Source organism: Vicugna pacos, chromosome 3 (genome assembly GCF_048564905.1).
Source record: "Vicugna pacos chromosome 3, VicPac4, whole genome shotgun sequence".
NCBI lineage: Eukaryota > Metazoa > Chordata > Mammalia > Artiodactyla > Camelidae > Vicugna > Vicugna pacos.
In genome coordinates, this window is record NC_132989.1 from 83,358,164 (window position 1) to 83,373,893 (window position 15,730).

General features: G+C 39.0%; 1 protein-coding gene across 1 annotated transcript; it reads left to right on the plus strand.

The window, feature by feature from the left end:
- The first annotated feature begins 1,389 nt into the window (after positions 1 to 1,389).
- ACTBL2 (actin beta like 2) lies at positions 1,390 to 4,326 on the plus strand. The gene has a single exon (XM_006206022.3). It carries the CDS (start codon positions 1,508 to 1,510, stop codon positions 2,636 to 2,638), a length of 1,131 nt encoding a protein of 376 aa, XP_006206084.1. The 5' UTR covers positions 1,390 to 1,507; the 3' UTR covers positions 2,639 to 4,326.
- The last annotated feature ends 11,404 nt before the right edge of the window (positions 4,327 to 15,730 follow it).

Below are 15,730 nucleotides of genomic sequence, written 5' to 3' on the forward strand. Positions count from 1 at the left end.
AGGGACAGATAGTCCTAGTGGCGGAGAAAAAGCAGAACTATGGATTTTGTAATGAAACACACATTTTTTCAAGACTGGTTGTCAGAAGGTAGGTTTTGAAGGCACACTATAGGGTAAAGCACTGGGAAAACCCAGAGAAAGATGATTCTATATCAAGTTGTAGACAAAGGAGAAAGTTGGACACTCACAACTTGGTGTTACCATGACTCCCCAAGAAGCTCATGGGCAAAGACACTACCTAGTTCTGGCCTTCAACTAGAAGACATACATCTGTCCAGTACCGCAGGGCTGCTGCTACCTCTTACAAAGTGACCACTGTTGGGCTGATTAATTAATTACCCAAAATGAAGATTTTGGAGAACACAGATGTGGGCATAAAAAATCAACTTGCTTTAGAAGAGGTGACAGGGAAGATTATATCTTACATACCCTAATACGTATAGGAACAAAGTGACAAACTCCCTTAATTGTTTCTCTGTAAGACATTACTAACATCCTCTGTTTTATCAAGATACACATATTATCAGACAAACTGCTCCAATAAAATGATCAGAGTGTAATATGCCCTAAAATTGAAGGAAAGCTAATTCTTACTATATTTTAATTGTGTACATTTGAACACAATTAAAACACATTGCCTCTATGCAATCAACATAAACCCAATTCTATGAACAATGTCTACCCATAGTAGTGCTTAATGAAATTTGGTTATTAGAAATTTACATCAAGGAAGAAAACCTGTAGTGGTTTACTTTATTGATTTTACTTGATCTCTAATGTGTTAGAAATCTGTTAAATATTCCTAAATTTTACATGACACCCATACATTGTACTTACAAGTGTCAGGCCACTCTTGGCCATTCGTCATTTTCATTCATTAAAACAATCTCTATCATGATGATATCCTGTGGGATTAGGAATCTAATGGGGGGGGCAAGAATCTTGAAAAAGTTAAGTTTGCAGAGTCAAAGTCAAAAGAACAATGTATTAAGAATGAAAAGTTAAAGCCAGTGTGGAGAAAATGGATGCAGAGGGTGACCTGGGGAGAGAGTGGCCCTTCTGGCAGTGTCACCCATCCCTCGCACTAGCTTTCTTTCATCTTGCTTTTACATCCCCCATTGCATCATCATAGTTACCTAGACACTGCGCCAAAGCAGGCTGACAGCCAGGTGTGGGTTGCAGGTAATTACAGTAACCTGAGATTTGGCCACTTGGTAGCCAATTTTCTCCTTATGAAGGAAGGTCTACTAATGATTTGTATAATCAGCATCTTCATTATTAATACCTCAGAGACAACCCCACCCAGAATGCCGGGAACTGGTGGGATGGGACGTGGGTGGTGCCAGTGTGTACCTTTAAATACCTGTTGTCACAGCACAGGCTCCCCTCTCTGAAGGCAGTTCTGAAGTGTTTTCAGCCTGTTCATTCTCTCTCTTGCACACCAGAGTCTGGTATTTACTCTCGATTTAACCTCTGCTCCCCCATCTGGAAGATTCTGGCCATCACCATGACTGAGGACGAGCTGTCTGCCTTGGTGGTGGATAATGGGTCAGGGATGTGCAAGGCAGGCTTTGGGGGTGACGATGCCCCGCGGGCTGTGTTCCCGTCCATGGTAGGTCGTCCCCGGCACCAGGGGGTCATGGTGGGAATGGGCCAGAAGGATTGCTATGTGGGAGATGAGGCCCAAAGCAAGAGAGGCATCCTGACCCTGAAGTATCCCATTGAGCATGGAGTGGTCACCAACTGGGATGATATGGAGAAGATCTGGCACCACACTTTCTACAACGAGCTCCGTGTGGCACCGGATGAGCACCCGATCCTACTCACCGAGGCACCCCTCAACCCCAAGATTAATCGGGAAAAGATGACTCAGATCATGTTTGAGGCTTTCAACACACCTGCCATGTATGTGGCTATCCAGGCTGTGCTGTCCCTCTATGCCTCGGGCCGGACCACAGGCATCGTGATGGACTCTGGGGATGGGGTCACTCACACGGTGCCCATCTACGAGGGTTATGCCCTGCCCCATGCTATTCTGCGTCTGGACCTGGCGGGCAGAGACCTGACTGATTATCTCATGAAGATCCTGACAGAACGAGGCTACAACTTCACCACCACAGCTGAGCGGGAGATTGTTCGCGATGTCAAAGAGAAGCTGTGCTACGTGGCACTGGACTTTGAGCAGGAGATGGTCAGTGCCACTGCATCCTCCTCACTGGAAAGGAGCTACGAGCTTCCCGATGGACAGGTGATCACCATTGGGAATGAGCGCTTTCGATGCCCAGAAGCCATTTTCCAGCCTTCCCTTCTGGGCATTGAGTCCAGTGGAATCCACGAGACAACCTTCAACTCTGTCATGAAGTGTGATGTGGATATTCGCAAGGATCTGTATGCCAACACCGTGCTGTCCGGAGGCAGCACTATGTATCCTGGCATTGCTGACCGGATGCAGAAGGAAATTGTAGCTCTGGCACCCAGCACCATGAAAATCAAGATCATAGCTCCCCCAGAGCGGAAGTATTCCGTTTGGATTGGGGGCTCCATTCTGGCCAGCCTGTCCACATTCCAACAGATGTGGATCAGTAAGCAGGAATATGATGAGGCTGGTCCTCCCATTGTTCACAGGAAATGTTTCTGAATGGGTTCCACACTAATGCATTTACAGTTTCTCCAATTTCTAGGTCATAGTGATGCTATCCACTTCCAACTGAGTCAAGGTAAATCATCCACTCTTGCTAGTGCGTAAACCAGCAAACTCATTTCCATCCAAGTACTGTGGGCTCCTGTCCAGCTAACCGTATCTTGACCTCTATCAACTTAAGCAGGATTCTGATCGTATTCTATGTTCTTTACCTCTAGGGTTCAAAGAAATGTAGACTTGCTTAAATGAAAATAAGTGACAAGGAGTAAAATAAGAAATGTCTTTTCAAAAATAATCACTAAAAAATAAAAAAGAAAGAAATGTCCTTTCAGAATGGAAAACTAGAATTTCCAAGTTTTAAACACTAGTTCTTGCTTAAAATATTTAACAATGGCAGTCTGTACCACCTTGTAAAAAATGCGTATGTGTTTTGCAAACATGTCTTATTAGTTAGAATTTTGGTTTTGTTTTACGTCTTTGTATAGAAATAATGAATTATATGGGTCAAAAATATCCATAAATACATTAAGCAATAGGGAAATAAAATACTCTATCCTAAAATATACTGACAAATCTGGCAATCAGAACAGCCAATGCGAATTTCTTAACTACCCAATAGTCAACGTTTTAGTAACTCCATATTTTGTTTCCCTCATTAAATAAGCATAATGAAACAGCAGCATTCCATTAATATTGCTTATAAATCAACTGAATTTTCAGCTCAGAATAGAGTTCTGCTGATCAAACACATATTTTAATGTTTACCTGGTCGAACTTCATTATACTTGTAAAACAGCAAAACTACTACAGATAAGGCCTAACTTCTAAAATGGAGAAAGAGATTGTAATTTCAAATTAATTAATGTCATTATGCCACAGTTTGACAAGGATAATTTTATTTCTATTGTTTAGCATAATAATACATGTCTTGAATAATTTCTGTAAGCTATGATTTTAGATATTTCTCTCATCAAGGATTTCACTGTGGGAAAATACAGTTGCAACATTTTGGAAATGATAAATTCTAGTATCAGTACAGTAATTCCAATTTTATTACTGGAAATATTTTGGAATAATTCTGTTTTATTATGTCCAGTAACTAGCAATACTTCTTTAAGCAAAGTGACTCTGATATACCAACATCTTAGAAAATATCAGTGTATCTTCCAATGTTAAAATTTTTTTAATGAATCCAATGATGATTTTCAACCAGTTTTAAGTACAAGCACATTTATTTCAGTCTATTCTGTGACTTCTCATTATATGAATATCCACGATATTTGTATTTTTCAGGGTTTTTTTCCTGAAATTTTAGAATTTTGGGGGGTTGCTTAGTAAAGCATTATCATAGTCTCTTCTTCTCTTTCCCTTTTAGTTAGGAAGCTTAAACTTGTGTTTTAATCTCTAAATTGGAGTTTTTAAGCACTTTTTTTGCATTTTTAAAACATATCAAAGAATTTGATTGTTTCTTATTTTCTTTAATATAACAACACAAATTTGAAAAATTGTGCTCTACACTGGAATTTGACACAACCTTGTAAAATGATTATAAATTAATAAAAAAAGTTTAAAATATATATATATAACAACACAATTTTCAATGCATTTAACCAAAATTAATCTCCAAAGGCACTTTATTTTATAAGACTTAGAGTTTCCTTTCTCCTTTAATTAATGTTTAATAAATTAAAATTTCTTCATTCTTGCTTTTTCTATTATTTCCCCTCAATTATTCCCAAAGAAATGTAGAATGATCCAGAGACGATCACTTTTTATATGTGTGACCTATTCATCCGTATGTTATTCTACACCTCGTACCTTTGACCATGTAAACATTTAAAAACGGAAAGATGGCTAGTAGATAAGATTATAAATTCCTTGTTAGGTTTTAGTGGATGAACTGGTCTTCAGGTAATTAGTAGGCAGAGATAATAGCAATAATAATAATATCTTGGATTTATATGTGGCAATATTTTCTGTTCGTAGAGTAGTTCTCACAAACACTATGACCTACATTCTCAACTACCAGAAAAAAACATATCTCCCCATCCACAGAAAATTTCTGGGACAGGTAAAATGAACATCCAAGAGAGAGAACTATTGAGCCCTGGATCATTAACGGAAAATAGAAATTCCATAACACAAACAAATTTAAACCTAGGGTCTTTGGATAGTCTTCTGTTCATCAACATTGACTGACTGATGGATAGATTTTATGAGGAAACACTCTATCTCGCAATTTTCTATTTTAGACTCCATGCCATCTTTCTAATTAATATAATTATCTTGGTATTCACCAGTGGTTCACCAGATGGCACAGTACTGAGACAGCCTTCACAGATGAAACTAACGCCACTGTAAGTGACTCCCACCCTCCCTCAATGATCCACCCTGAGTAGCAATGTAGGGCTGGGGCTGCATCACAGTCCCCTCAAAATGATTACTTCCTAATCGCAGGTAACATTTTTCTGAAATGCACATATCCAAAGCCAATACCTACACTTCTTCCCTAACTTTCAGATGTGCTTATTTTTCAATCGTGAGATAAAGCCATATGGACACAGGTTGAGCCTCACACTCTGTAATAGAGAAGAGTCTAGAAATGAGCACATTTTCCAGATAATCAAAGAATAATCTTTTGAGGTGACAGGGCCTTACCAATATTTATTCACTCATTTTGCAGCTATATTCAATGCCCTATGCTAGAATTTACTAGAGAAGTGGAGTAAAATTCAGGGATGTTGGGGAATTTACAACCCAGTAATGAGGGAAGTCACATGCAGTGGAAAACAGTGTGATCTAAGGGTGGTTCATGGACCAAACATGGTCCTCGGTACTATGATAATTCTCATAAGGACAGTTCAAGCCAGGGTGATTGAAGGAGGGTTCAGAGAGTAGATGAAGTCCCTGAGTTAAGTTTTAAAGCACACACAAGTTGTACTTCTGAACATAATATCTTTCCTTAGATGGTTTAGGCGCCATTATGATCACTATTTATTGGGTTGGTAAGGCAGTTAATTCGTATTTTGAATGTCTCCATTAAAATATGCCAGAAACTGTAAAAGAAGTGCGTAAACTTTAAGGCTCAGTTCAATTATGACCTCTTCTACAGAGCCTTTTCTAGCCTTCCTTCCCCCTTTTCCAAGGAAAAGTGATAAGTTCCTCCTTGGTGCTCCCACTCTATCATTTGCATGCATACAGTATCGCACCCATAACACATGTCCACACTCTCCCACCCTCACCCATCAGTGAGCACCTGGAGGACAAAGACAGGGACAGTATTTATCCACCTTTGAACCTTCCAGGATTTTCTTAATGTCAGGCACGTAGGATTAACTCAGTAAGCATAGTTTGAATGAATAAACGAGTGAATTCATAGAGTCTGATTTACATCATGAACACCACTGTTCTGCATTATTCTTACTGTGCTACTTCTTACCACTGTATTCTCAGCTCCTGTCTGTTAGTGTCTGTCACTTTTGTTGTGTTCTTTTCCCTCTGAGGCATGTTTTTTTCTTTTTCATTTTTTTTTGTCTCTTTCCTTTCCCATTCACTTCTCCTATGCCTCTCAACCTACAGAGCTGGATTTTTAAAGTTTTTGCTTGTCAATAAAAGCTTCCCACTCTTCTGATCATGTTGTGGAGGGTGAGATAGCCATGCTACTGCTGAAATTTTAGTTCAAAAAGAAAGAGAGAAGAAGAAAGGAAGAGGAAAGAGAGAAAGAGAGAAAGAAAGAGAGAAAGAGAAAGAAAGAAAGAGAAAGAAAGAAAGAAAGAAAGAAAGAAAGAAAGAAAGAAAGAAAGAAAGAAAGAAAGAAAGAGGAACAAAGAGAGAAAGAAAGAGAGAGAGGGAGAGAGGGAGAGAGGGAAAGAATGAGAAAGAAAAGAGGGCCCTTCAGTGAGCACAATAGTATATTCAGCTCTTCTAATCTACTCACATTCTTTCTGGTATTTTTCTCTCTTTTTCTAAACTCCAAATTGCTCTAGAGGTGTGTTTCAGGCATCTGAGTCCCTAATAACTCAAACATTATAATATATTGAAAAGTCCACTTTTCTGTTAAGTATTCACAGCCTCCTTCCAGAATTTACAAAGGATTCTTTTCAAAAACTGTTGTTTGAAGTTAGGAACTAAGCATGTGGTTTGCCCAATAGTGCTTCCAGATGTTGAGAAGTATAGTTGGAATGTCTTTAGGGACATATATATGTATCAAGAGAGAGACTGCTCATTAAAATTAATTGATACTTTAAGACTTCCTTTTTAAATATGAAAGGATCTGTCTGAACTATAGCTATCATTTTTTTTTAAAAGCTAACACCATAAGTAATCAAAACTATAGAGGCTCCTGGAGCTGCCGGCCTTGTTTTTCATCCCATTCCAAATCTGCTGTTTCAACTACCTTAAAATTTTAGATTCAGTTAAATCTAGTCAACAGACATGCCAGTATGATATGATGGCAGATATTTTATCTAGACAACACCCTAACACCACTTGAAAAATGGAAAATCTTATTTAATTGGCTATCTGACAACATGTAAGTCAAAAGCCAAGTTGCTCTCTCCGGAATTGGGACTGAGGCATTTATAACCATATACATGCCATATGTCACAGTGTCTAGTGAAGAAGGGAGAAGATATGATACACAGACACAGCAAGAAGGATTCAAGTTTCACTCATACCTCCTTCATGGGGGTATTGCAGTAAGAGAGGTTTTTCCTAGCTACTTTACCAGTTGGGGGTGAACAGAGAAAGCCAGACACCAACATGGTCATGACTCCTGTATATTCTCTATGACCCACTGAGAACAGCCCCAAATATCATCCCCTATTCTTTTCAGTGAGAATTAGTAGCTATTCAACATTGTTTATTTTTTCCATATCTAGATCATGAGGGAAAAGCTGACCCCAATAATGAAGACAAAGTTATGTTCACCAGCGAGAATTCTGGGACCCTCTAGGACAATCCACAGTGTTTATAGTTCAGATATGGAAGGTTTCCACAGAAACACAAGCTTTTTATAAATCTTCAATTACCTAACTAATAAGAGACTACTGTATCTGAAATCTATAACTTCTAGATAATGTGTTGATAAAATGCCAGAAGAAATAATAAATGTGTCTCTATTTATTATAAAAAATGATATTAATGATGAGAATGAAAACATTACATCCTTGGCTAAATAGTCAATTTTATCAAAATGGAAGAAATTATCTGCAGCCAAATAAATACAAAATATACAACTTTTAAATTTTGATGGACTCAGAGAAACAAAAGTTGAAACAGAGAAAAAGAAAGCATATCAATAAAAAACAAGAGACTATAAAAATAACAAGAACATTCTTCCCATTTACTCGGTCTCAGAACTACTTTATTAATGTTTGACACTAGGTGTGGCAGTTAATGATTTGACTAATCAGCCAAAACTACAAATAACAAAAAATAAAATTATCAAATCTCTACAGCAGTGTGAAATATAAATCAACAAAACTTTGTGACCAGTTGGAATATCAGGGAGAAGGAGAAAAGAGAAAGAAGGATTTTAGACTATAAATGGTGCCTATCAGTATGTTTAAACTATCACCAATTTGAGTAGTTATTACTTTCATATTTGAGTCACTGTGGCCAAGAATTATAGCCTGCCTCTTTGACTGCTCTTCCAACATTGGCCCCATAACAGGACTGACCATCCACAGAGTCAGGAAGGCTGGATGGTTATGTTAGACACTGATTACCTCATTTGGTTTTTGCTTGACTTTTAGCTAACCAGCAACTGAGCACTTCTTTAATTTAGCAACTATTCCCTTTTGTGTGAATGCGAACAGGAGGCAAGGCCCAGTCTCATACTCATTCACTAGCAGGAAGAGCCTGGACTCAGTCTATCAAGTGCTCCAATCTGAGATTTTGACACTTGGAATCTGAGAAAGTGGCCCAAATATACAAGAACTATTGAGAAATTATTCACAGCCTCAGTGACACAGGGGGGCCACCAATGGCTATGGCATGGTCCCATGGTAGAATCCTAACAGACTACTGGCATGACTTTAGCTAATTTTCTTACTTTCTAGACTCTTCACTTAGTTTCTATTTTTCCAAAGATGGAATTTGTGAGCTACTCATCATTCTTCCAGAAATTTCCTTTCTGGCTTGAACTATCTAAAGGCAATTTCTGTTACTTAAAATCAAGTATGCTGATTGAAACAAATTTTGATACCACGGAATGAAATTGCAAGTAATAGACCCTTAGAGAAATGGGCTAATCTAGGATTGATCACCTGGCCCAATTCAGGCTGAAGGCAGTAAAAATACCTCTAGAATTCATAAAGGGAATCTCGCAGCTCATGGCAAACAGTGGAGAAATAGTTCATTAAAATATCTCCTGGGATAACTTGAAATGAAGTGCTTTATGAGGGCCAGGCTATGGGGGACTAAGCTTTCACTGCCATGAAACAATATAAAGGATATGAGTAATTCTGTGGAGAGGGGTGGATGGCTTCTTCTATTGGCTCTGACCAGTTTAAAAGAGAAAATAACAGTCAGAATCACTAAATATATCTCAAAACACAGACTGAGCTAAAAGAATCTTTTATCTCTTAGAGGCATAAAGTTGAAGTACCTAAAAAACAAACTCCACTGATCGAATTCACAGATCCATCAGGATTTTCATGTTACACGTAGAGCAGTGGTGGAAAAGGATGGGTTCCAAGAAATGGAGTGGAGCTATTTTAGGAAAATTTGAGAATTAGGAGACTCCAAACATCCAGCCACACCCTTTATAGCCAAAGCAACCTCTTTTCCTCATCTAATGAGGCCTTTACCATTTTGTTGCACAAATATGAATGAAACAGCCTTAGTTGATGGAGGTACCTGGAAAGGAAAGGCTACTTTTATCAGTTAGGGTCCTTGGAGATAACATATAGAATACCCAAAGGGTTTTAACTAAAGAGAATTCAATTTACAACTAATTACAGAGGTCTAGGCAGGATTAAGGAACCAAGAAGGGATGATGAGGCACTCTGTGCTAACAACAGCAGGAAGTCATTATCATCACTAAGCCCAAAGGAGCAACAAAAGGGAGCCGTGTGACCAAAACCCTGGGAAGAAGGCCACCCAATAGGAGCTATGGTTATAGAGGAATACAGTCCCAGCCAGGACCCTGGCAAAAGAGGAAAGAAAAGGGGAAAATAAATACTCTGAACTCTCTTCCCCTTCACTGCCTAAAATCCTCTGTTTCCCACTGACCTAAACCAATAGGGAGCCAGAAGTCAAAAGAGGCCAGGTGACATAGTCCTGGAGGTCAGCCTGAGAAAGCACCTAGCAAGACAGAGAAGACAAAGAACCAACGGGAAGGAGCAAACACATAAAGAGCAGTACACAGTTTCTTCTCATGCCCTACTCCACAGTCACCTCTGCTATTTCTAGACCCAAAGTCACATCCCAGCACACCTAAGGGTACCCACTTCTGAAGTCAAAAATCTGGAGGAAAGGGCTCACATGCACAAAAGATATTGTAGGACTTTGCTGATCTCTTTAGATAAAAATCTTGAAAATCTGTGTACAAGGAGGGCTCTGCTGTTTGTAAAGAGAAAAACTTGATTTAAAAAAAAAAAGGTGCTCTACCAAAGAGGGGAAAGCATAATTTTACATTAGGCTGAAGTTACACTTCTGAGTTTTCTTAGTAAGGGTACTGCATTTAACATGACAGCTTCAATAACTGCTCGCGGTTCTAACTGTGTGCTGCAATAATTGATGGAAACGTGGACTAAGTGCTGGGCTCCATTAGGTGAAGTTAGATGCTGGAAATTCCGTACTATAATACTGAGGAAGGAATCCAAAGATTTTGCAAGATAGAAATGACAGACTAGATTGCTCATATGCTCCCTCTCCCACCCTCCCTAATCATGTTTTCCTAGGAAACCTACAGTGTATACCCTTCCCCAAGACCTTAGGAAAGACATTGGTTGGAACCTGCAGCGTTATTAAATGATTTTTATTTGGTGTGCTGTTCAGTGCGGCACGTTTCCCAGGTTTTTAGATGAGGACCCACACCGTGAGAAGATGACTGTAACTTGAGGGTGATGTGCTTCACGTGGATTCTCTAGGCAGATGGAATAGAATTTCAGTTGAAAGTGAACATGTGCTTAGAACTTTTAAAGCATCAACCACTCACATCAGTGAAGTCTGTTCTCTTTGGAAATACAATGTGAGAAAATTTTTGACATTTGAAATTTTTATTTCCAGCCCCAGCAATATTAAGGCTTACAGCTTTAGAAAGGAAACACATGCTTCCAAATGTGATGAAATATCAGGCCACTCTAGGGAATATGCTTAAGTAATTTAATATGATTTTAACAAGTCTTAAGGGAATAGATAATCTGAATAATTCATCCTCTCTCGTCCCCAAAAAACTGTAGCATTTCCACTAATTTTTTAATTCATTTAATATTGACCCATTATACACCACCAAGATTAATATAATGAGAGATAACATATTTAGTTATACTTGATTTATTTTAGGAAATAAAAAATGGTAAAAAGAAGCAACTCTTCTGCAGAATCATTCTAGAAAGACTAATAAGACTATCCATAAAAAATCTAAGTCCAATAAAACTAAGAAATAATTCAACTCTCATCACTAGGCTTTAATTTAAATGACAGAACAGATTGAGTACTTTGAACTGAATGGAAAAATTAAATCTAAGGAAATTATATAAAGTAGGTTGACACTGTATCAAATTTTTGAGTTTTCAATAAAAGTGCTCAAACCAGGTCAAGATTATCATTTTAATTCTCTAAGTCCAGACAATTTCAAAAATGATTGCTCCTGGACTGATGATGGAACTTCCCACTTCTCATATTTGCTAAATGATTTGAATAAATCTCTCATCACAATGCTTTCTCAGAAATCTCAGACAGGACACATTGTGTCTTTCAGTTCTGAGTCAATATACACATCTGTTCAGTCTACCAAGACATCCCATGTCCTTGGCCGGAATAATAAAATAAGAACTAGAAAAGAGGATGATGAAATTGACTTCTGGTAGCTTCTCCAAACTCTTATATGGAGTGCATGCAAAAGTGCTCTGACACCATCTGGCTAGCATGAAATTTCTAACAGCTCCTTAGAATTTCAAAAAATCCACAATAATACAAAACATACATTTCAGAGAATTAAAAAGACTTGTTTCTGAAGCCTTTCAGTTTGCTCCAAATCACAATGTAAGTTATAAACAACAGGGCATCTCCCTTTAATTACATGTACCATGTATGTTTCTAGAATTTAATGACTTCTTTTTCACAAGCACTCCCATACCTTTTAGAATGACTGCTTGTTATTAAAACATCTAAGTTTAGCTCTTTGTTTTTTGGTTTCAAAACCAGAACGCTACTAGGAGAGACATGGTCAATGCAGAGTAGGCTGCAAACAGGTGTAAATCCAAAGAAGCTCTTCAGGGTTATTTTTAAAAGACTTCACACTTTTAAAAATATATTATTCAGTTACTAAGTTACAGATTAACTATGATTAAGAAGTCATGTTAACAGAAAACAAATTTATGGTTACTTGGGGGAGAGGGGGATAGAGGGATAAATTGGGAGTTTGGAATTTGTAGATACTAACTACTATATATAAAAGAGATGAACAATAAGACCCTACTGTATAGCACAGAGAACTATATTCAATACGTTGTAATGGGCTATAATGAAAAAGAATATGAAAAGGGATATGTGTATGTGTGTGTGTGTATGAATCACTATGCTGTACACCAGAAATTGATACAACATTCTAAACCAACCAGACTTCAATAAAAAAAAAAAAGTCACATTGGAGCCAACCCTTCCCCATGCTTTCAGGAAATGAAGGAACACACCAGGGCTGCCATTAGTAGCGACTCTGTCAAAGGGTCTGCGATAAATCAGACAACGGGACTATGTGCTGTGACATGAAGGACACACATTGAACATCTGTGAGATTATGGACATAACTCTAACAGTGCCTTCACAAATTTGATTTGACTATTTATTTATATAACCTACTTCTTGAAAGAAAAAACACGTTCTGACCTAATTCTTTTTTAATCGCTTTGTATTTTCCAACCAGCTAATGTGGTAAGGGGTTACAGAGGGAGGGGAAGAGGAGGGTGAATGGGAGAAAATGTTGCTTCTCCCTTCTTGCCATACTGTCCCAGGACGTTGGCACTCCTGAAACACAGGTCCGAGGGAGAGCATGGCCTGCTGGATGGTCTATCCATTTCCTACCTTCTTTTCCCAACTCTGTTCTCTCCTGTCAGACACCTCCTCCTACCTCAAATATTACCTTCAGTCTGTCATCACATTCTCACAACCACCACCAATTCCAAAGCAACACTCACTCCCGTAACTTCCACCATCATTTACTATCTTTTCCAGTCCCTCCTTTAGGAGATGAAGGCAGTTCATGAATTACAAAGTCCTACCTACTGGACTACCCACAGAAACCAACTTGGTTTTGACATAAGAGTTTGAATTCCAATATTACTTAAATAACCAAAATCTTTCCAAGACTTAAGCCTGCTTTGTAACTGTATCTAAAGAAACAACAAAAACAAGCAAACAAAAAACCCTGGTTCTTCTTTGTGCTTACAGACAGAACTGCTGAGATTTGGATATGTAGCATGTAATTAATTACCAGAGCTGCTCTACTCTCACCTGTCATTATCGGTTCTTTTTATCTTGAAAGAGGGCAAGTGTCACACTACGAAGAGGGTCATGATATTTCAAAAGAACTTCAAACTCAATATGAGAAATGCAATTTGTAAAACTGCTTCTGTTTTACTACAGATCAGAGGGCTACACATTCTGCGGCACTCGGGTATCCAGCAGCTGTTGAACACCTGATCATTACAGTGAAATGGTACATGTGCGATTTACCTGTTACAGCACCTGAGCTGAAGGTAACTGAGCCCTTGGCCGGGTATAATGGAAGCAATAACCCACCTGCCAGGAAGCTAATTTCACCTAGGCTGCCTCTGCTTAATCCTAGGGTTGACAGTCTCCAGTGTCACCAAGCTCCTAGGTTCCACTTCTTCTACTGCATGTCCCCAGATCCTAGGGGTGAAAAGGATTAACTGGCACAGTGAAACACATTCACATCATAAAGGAATTTCATTCTAAAATCCTCATGTCCATGACATGCTTCTCTCAGGAAAAGCATTTTGGATTCTTCCCTGCAGGTGAGCATCCCATGGGAAAATTAATTATCGCTGATGCCTCCCCTACTCTGGCTTCAAAGGGGCCATTTCCCCTTTACCACCTTGACCCAAATATAGTCATTTAACTCCTCTGGCAAGTCTGCAGCACAGCTAAACTATGGCACACATGAAATGCTTATAGAGGCTTTATTTAAGGCTTGGGGGGCAAAGGAAGAGAAAGAAAAATACCATATGATATCACCCATTTGTGGAATCTAAAACAAAAAAAAAAAGAAAGAAAAAAGAAAACACTAATGAACTTACCTACAAAATGGAAGGAGACTTACAGACATAGTAAACAAACTTACCAGTGTGGGGAGGGTGGGGCAAGGGGATGGGGAGGGATAAACTGGGAGTTCAAGATTCGTGAATATTAACTACTATATATAAGATAGATTTAAAAAATTCCTTCTGTATAGCACAGGGAACTATATTCAGTATCTTGTAGTAACCTACAATGAAAAAGAATATGAACACGGAAAAATAAAAAAATTAAACTGTAATTGTAAAAAAAAAAAAAAAGGCTGGGAGGGAAGAGGCAAGAAGTGTCTCAGCACAGAGGTGCATACAGTTAAATAATCAGGTTTCCCATTTAAGGCAAGTTCCTCAGAAGCCAACAGCTGGTCTATCACACTGGGTCCCCTGCACAGCTGCCTGTCTGCATGGCTCACTGAGACATCCGTTGGACAGAGGCTCTCTTTTCCCTTAAAACACTGAACAGCACTTTGGGACTTCCCAAAATCCAAGTCCAAAAAAATGAAGCCACAGTGTGTTAGTGGGAATTGGAAAATGGTTTGGGTTAATCATAAAAAAAAGGAAGCATCCCAAAGGCAGTGGGTTGAGGCTATGATTTGAAGGAGGCAAGAGGTGATTATAATGGATTGGAAGGGGTAGGGGATATCTGTTTCCTGCTGCTGTCATAACAAATTACCACAATTTAGTGACAAACCAACACACGTTTATCATCTTGCAATTCTGGAGGTCAGGAATCTAAACTAGTTGGCAGGGATCTAAAATGGTTCCTTCTAGAGACTCTTGGGAAGAATCTATTCTTTGCCTGTTCTAGCTTCCATGGCCCAGGGCCCTCTTCTCCCTTCACAGCCAGAGGTTGTATCACTCTGACCTTTGCTGCCGTCCTCACATCTCCTCCTCCGCCTCTCCTGCATCCCTCTCTCACTTTTAAAAACTCTGAAATTATAACTGGAAAATCCATGATAATCCCCATCTCAACAGCACATCTGAAAAACTCCTTTGCCACTTAAATTAAGATATTCATTTGTTCTGGGGATGAGGACGTGGATATTGTGCAGGGGTGGGGCATTATTCTGCCCACCATGGGGTGTTGTTTCTTCCATTTGGAATTTCATGGATAAGCCTCAGACACAGTGAGAACTGTGCATAGACAGAAACACAAGCATGAAGGGCAGGACATGTTATTGGTCCTACCTTCCACCCCTACCTGAGTGACGAAGGGTAGCAAGTGGACTGTTGGGTCAGTGCCTTGTGCTTTAGAAGACCCCCCAAAACACAGAGATTGTCTTTCTCTTTTTAGTCTTATAAGAAAATTTTTGGAAGTTTGATTGAGTGAAGGACAACTAAAGGAGAAGGAGGAATGGGCCACATAAGCCCCCCAAGGCCAGTGGACCAAGAGCCCCGTGGTGAGGTTGTGTCAGATGGCAGGGGAGGAGGAAGGAATAACAACTTCTGCCTTTCCTTTTGTTTAAGCTGAAACAATAAATTACCGATTAGACATGTCTGGGCAGACTGATTTCCCAAAATAACCGCACACCCCCTCCCTCTCTTCTCTTCTGCTCCAGCAGTATCATTTTCAGAGTTGCTTAGATTGACTTGAAAAGCCCAAGGGAAA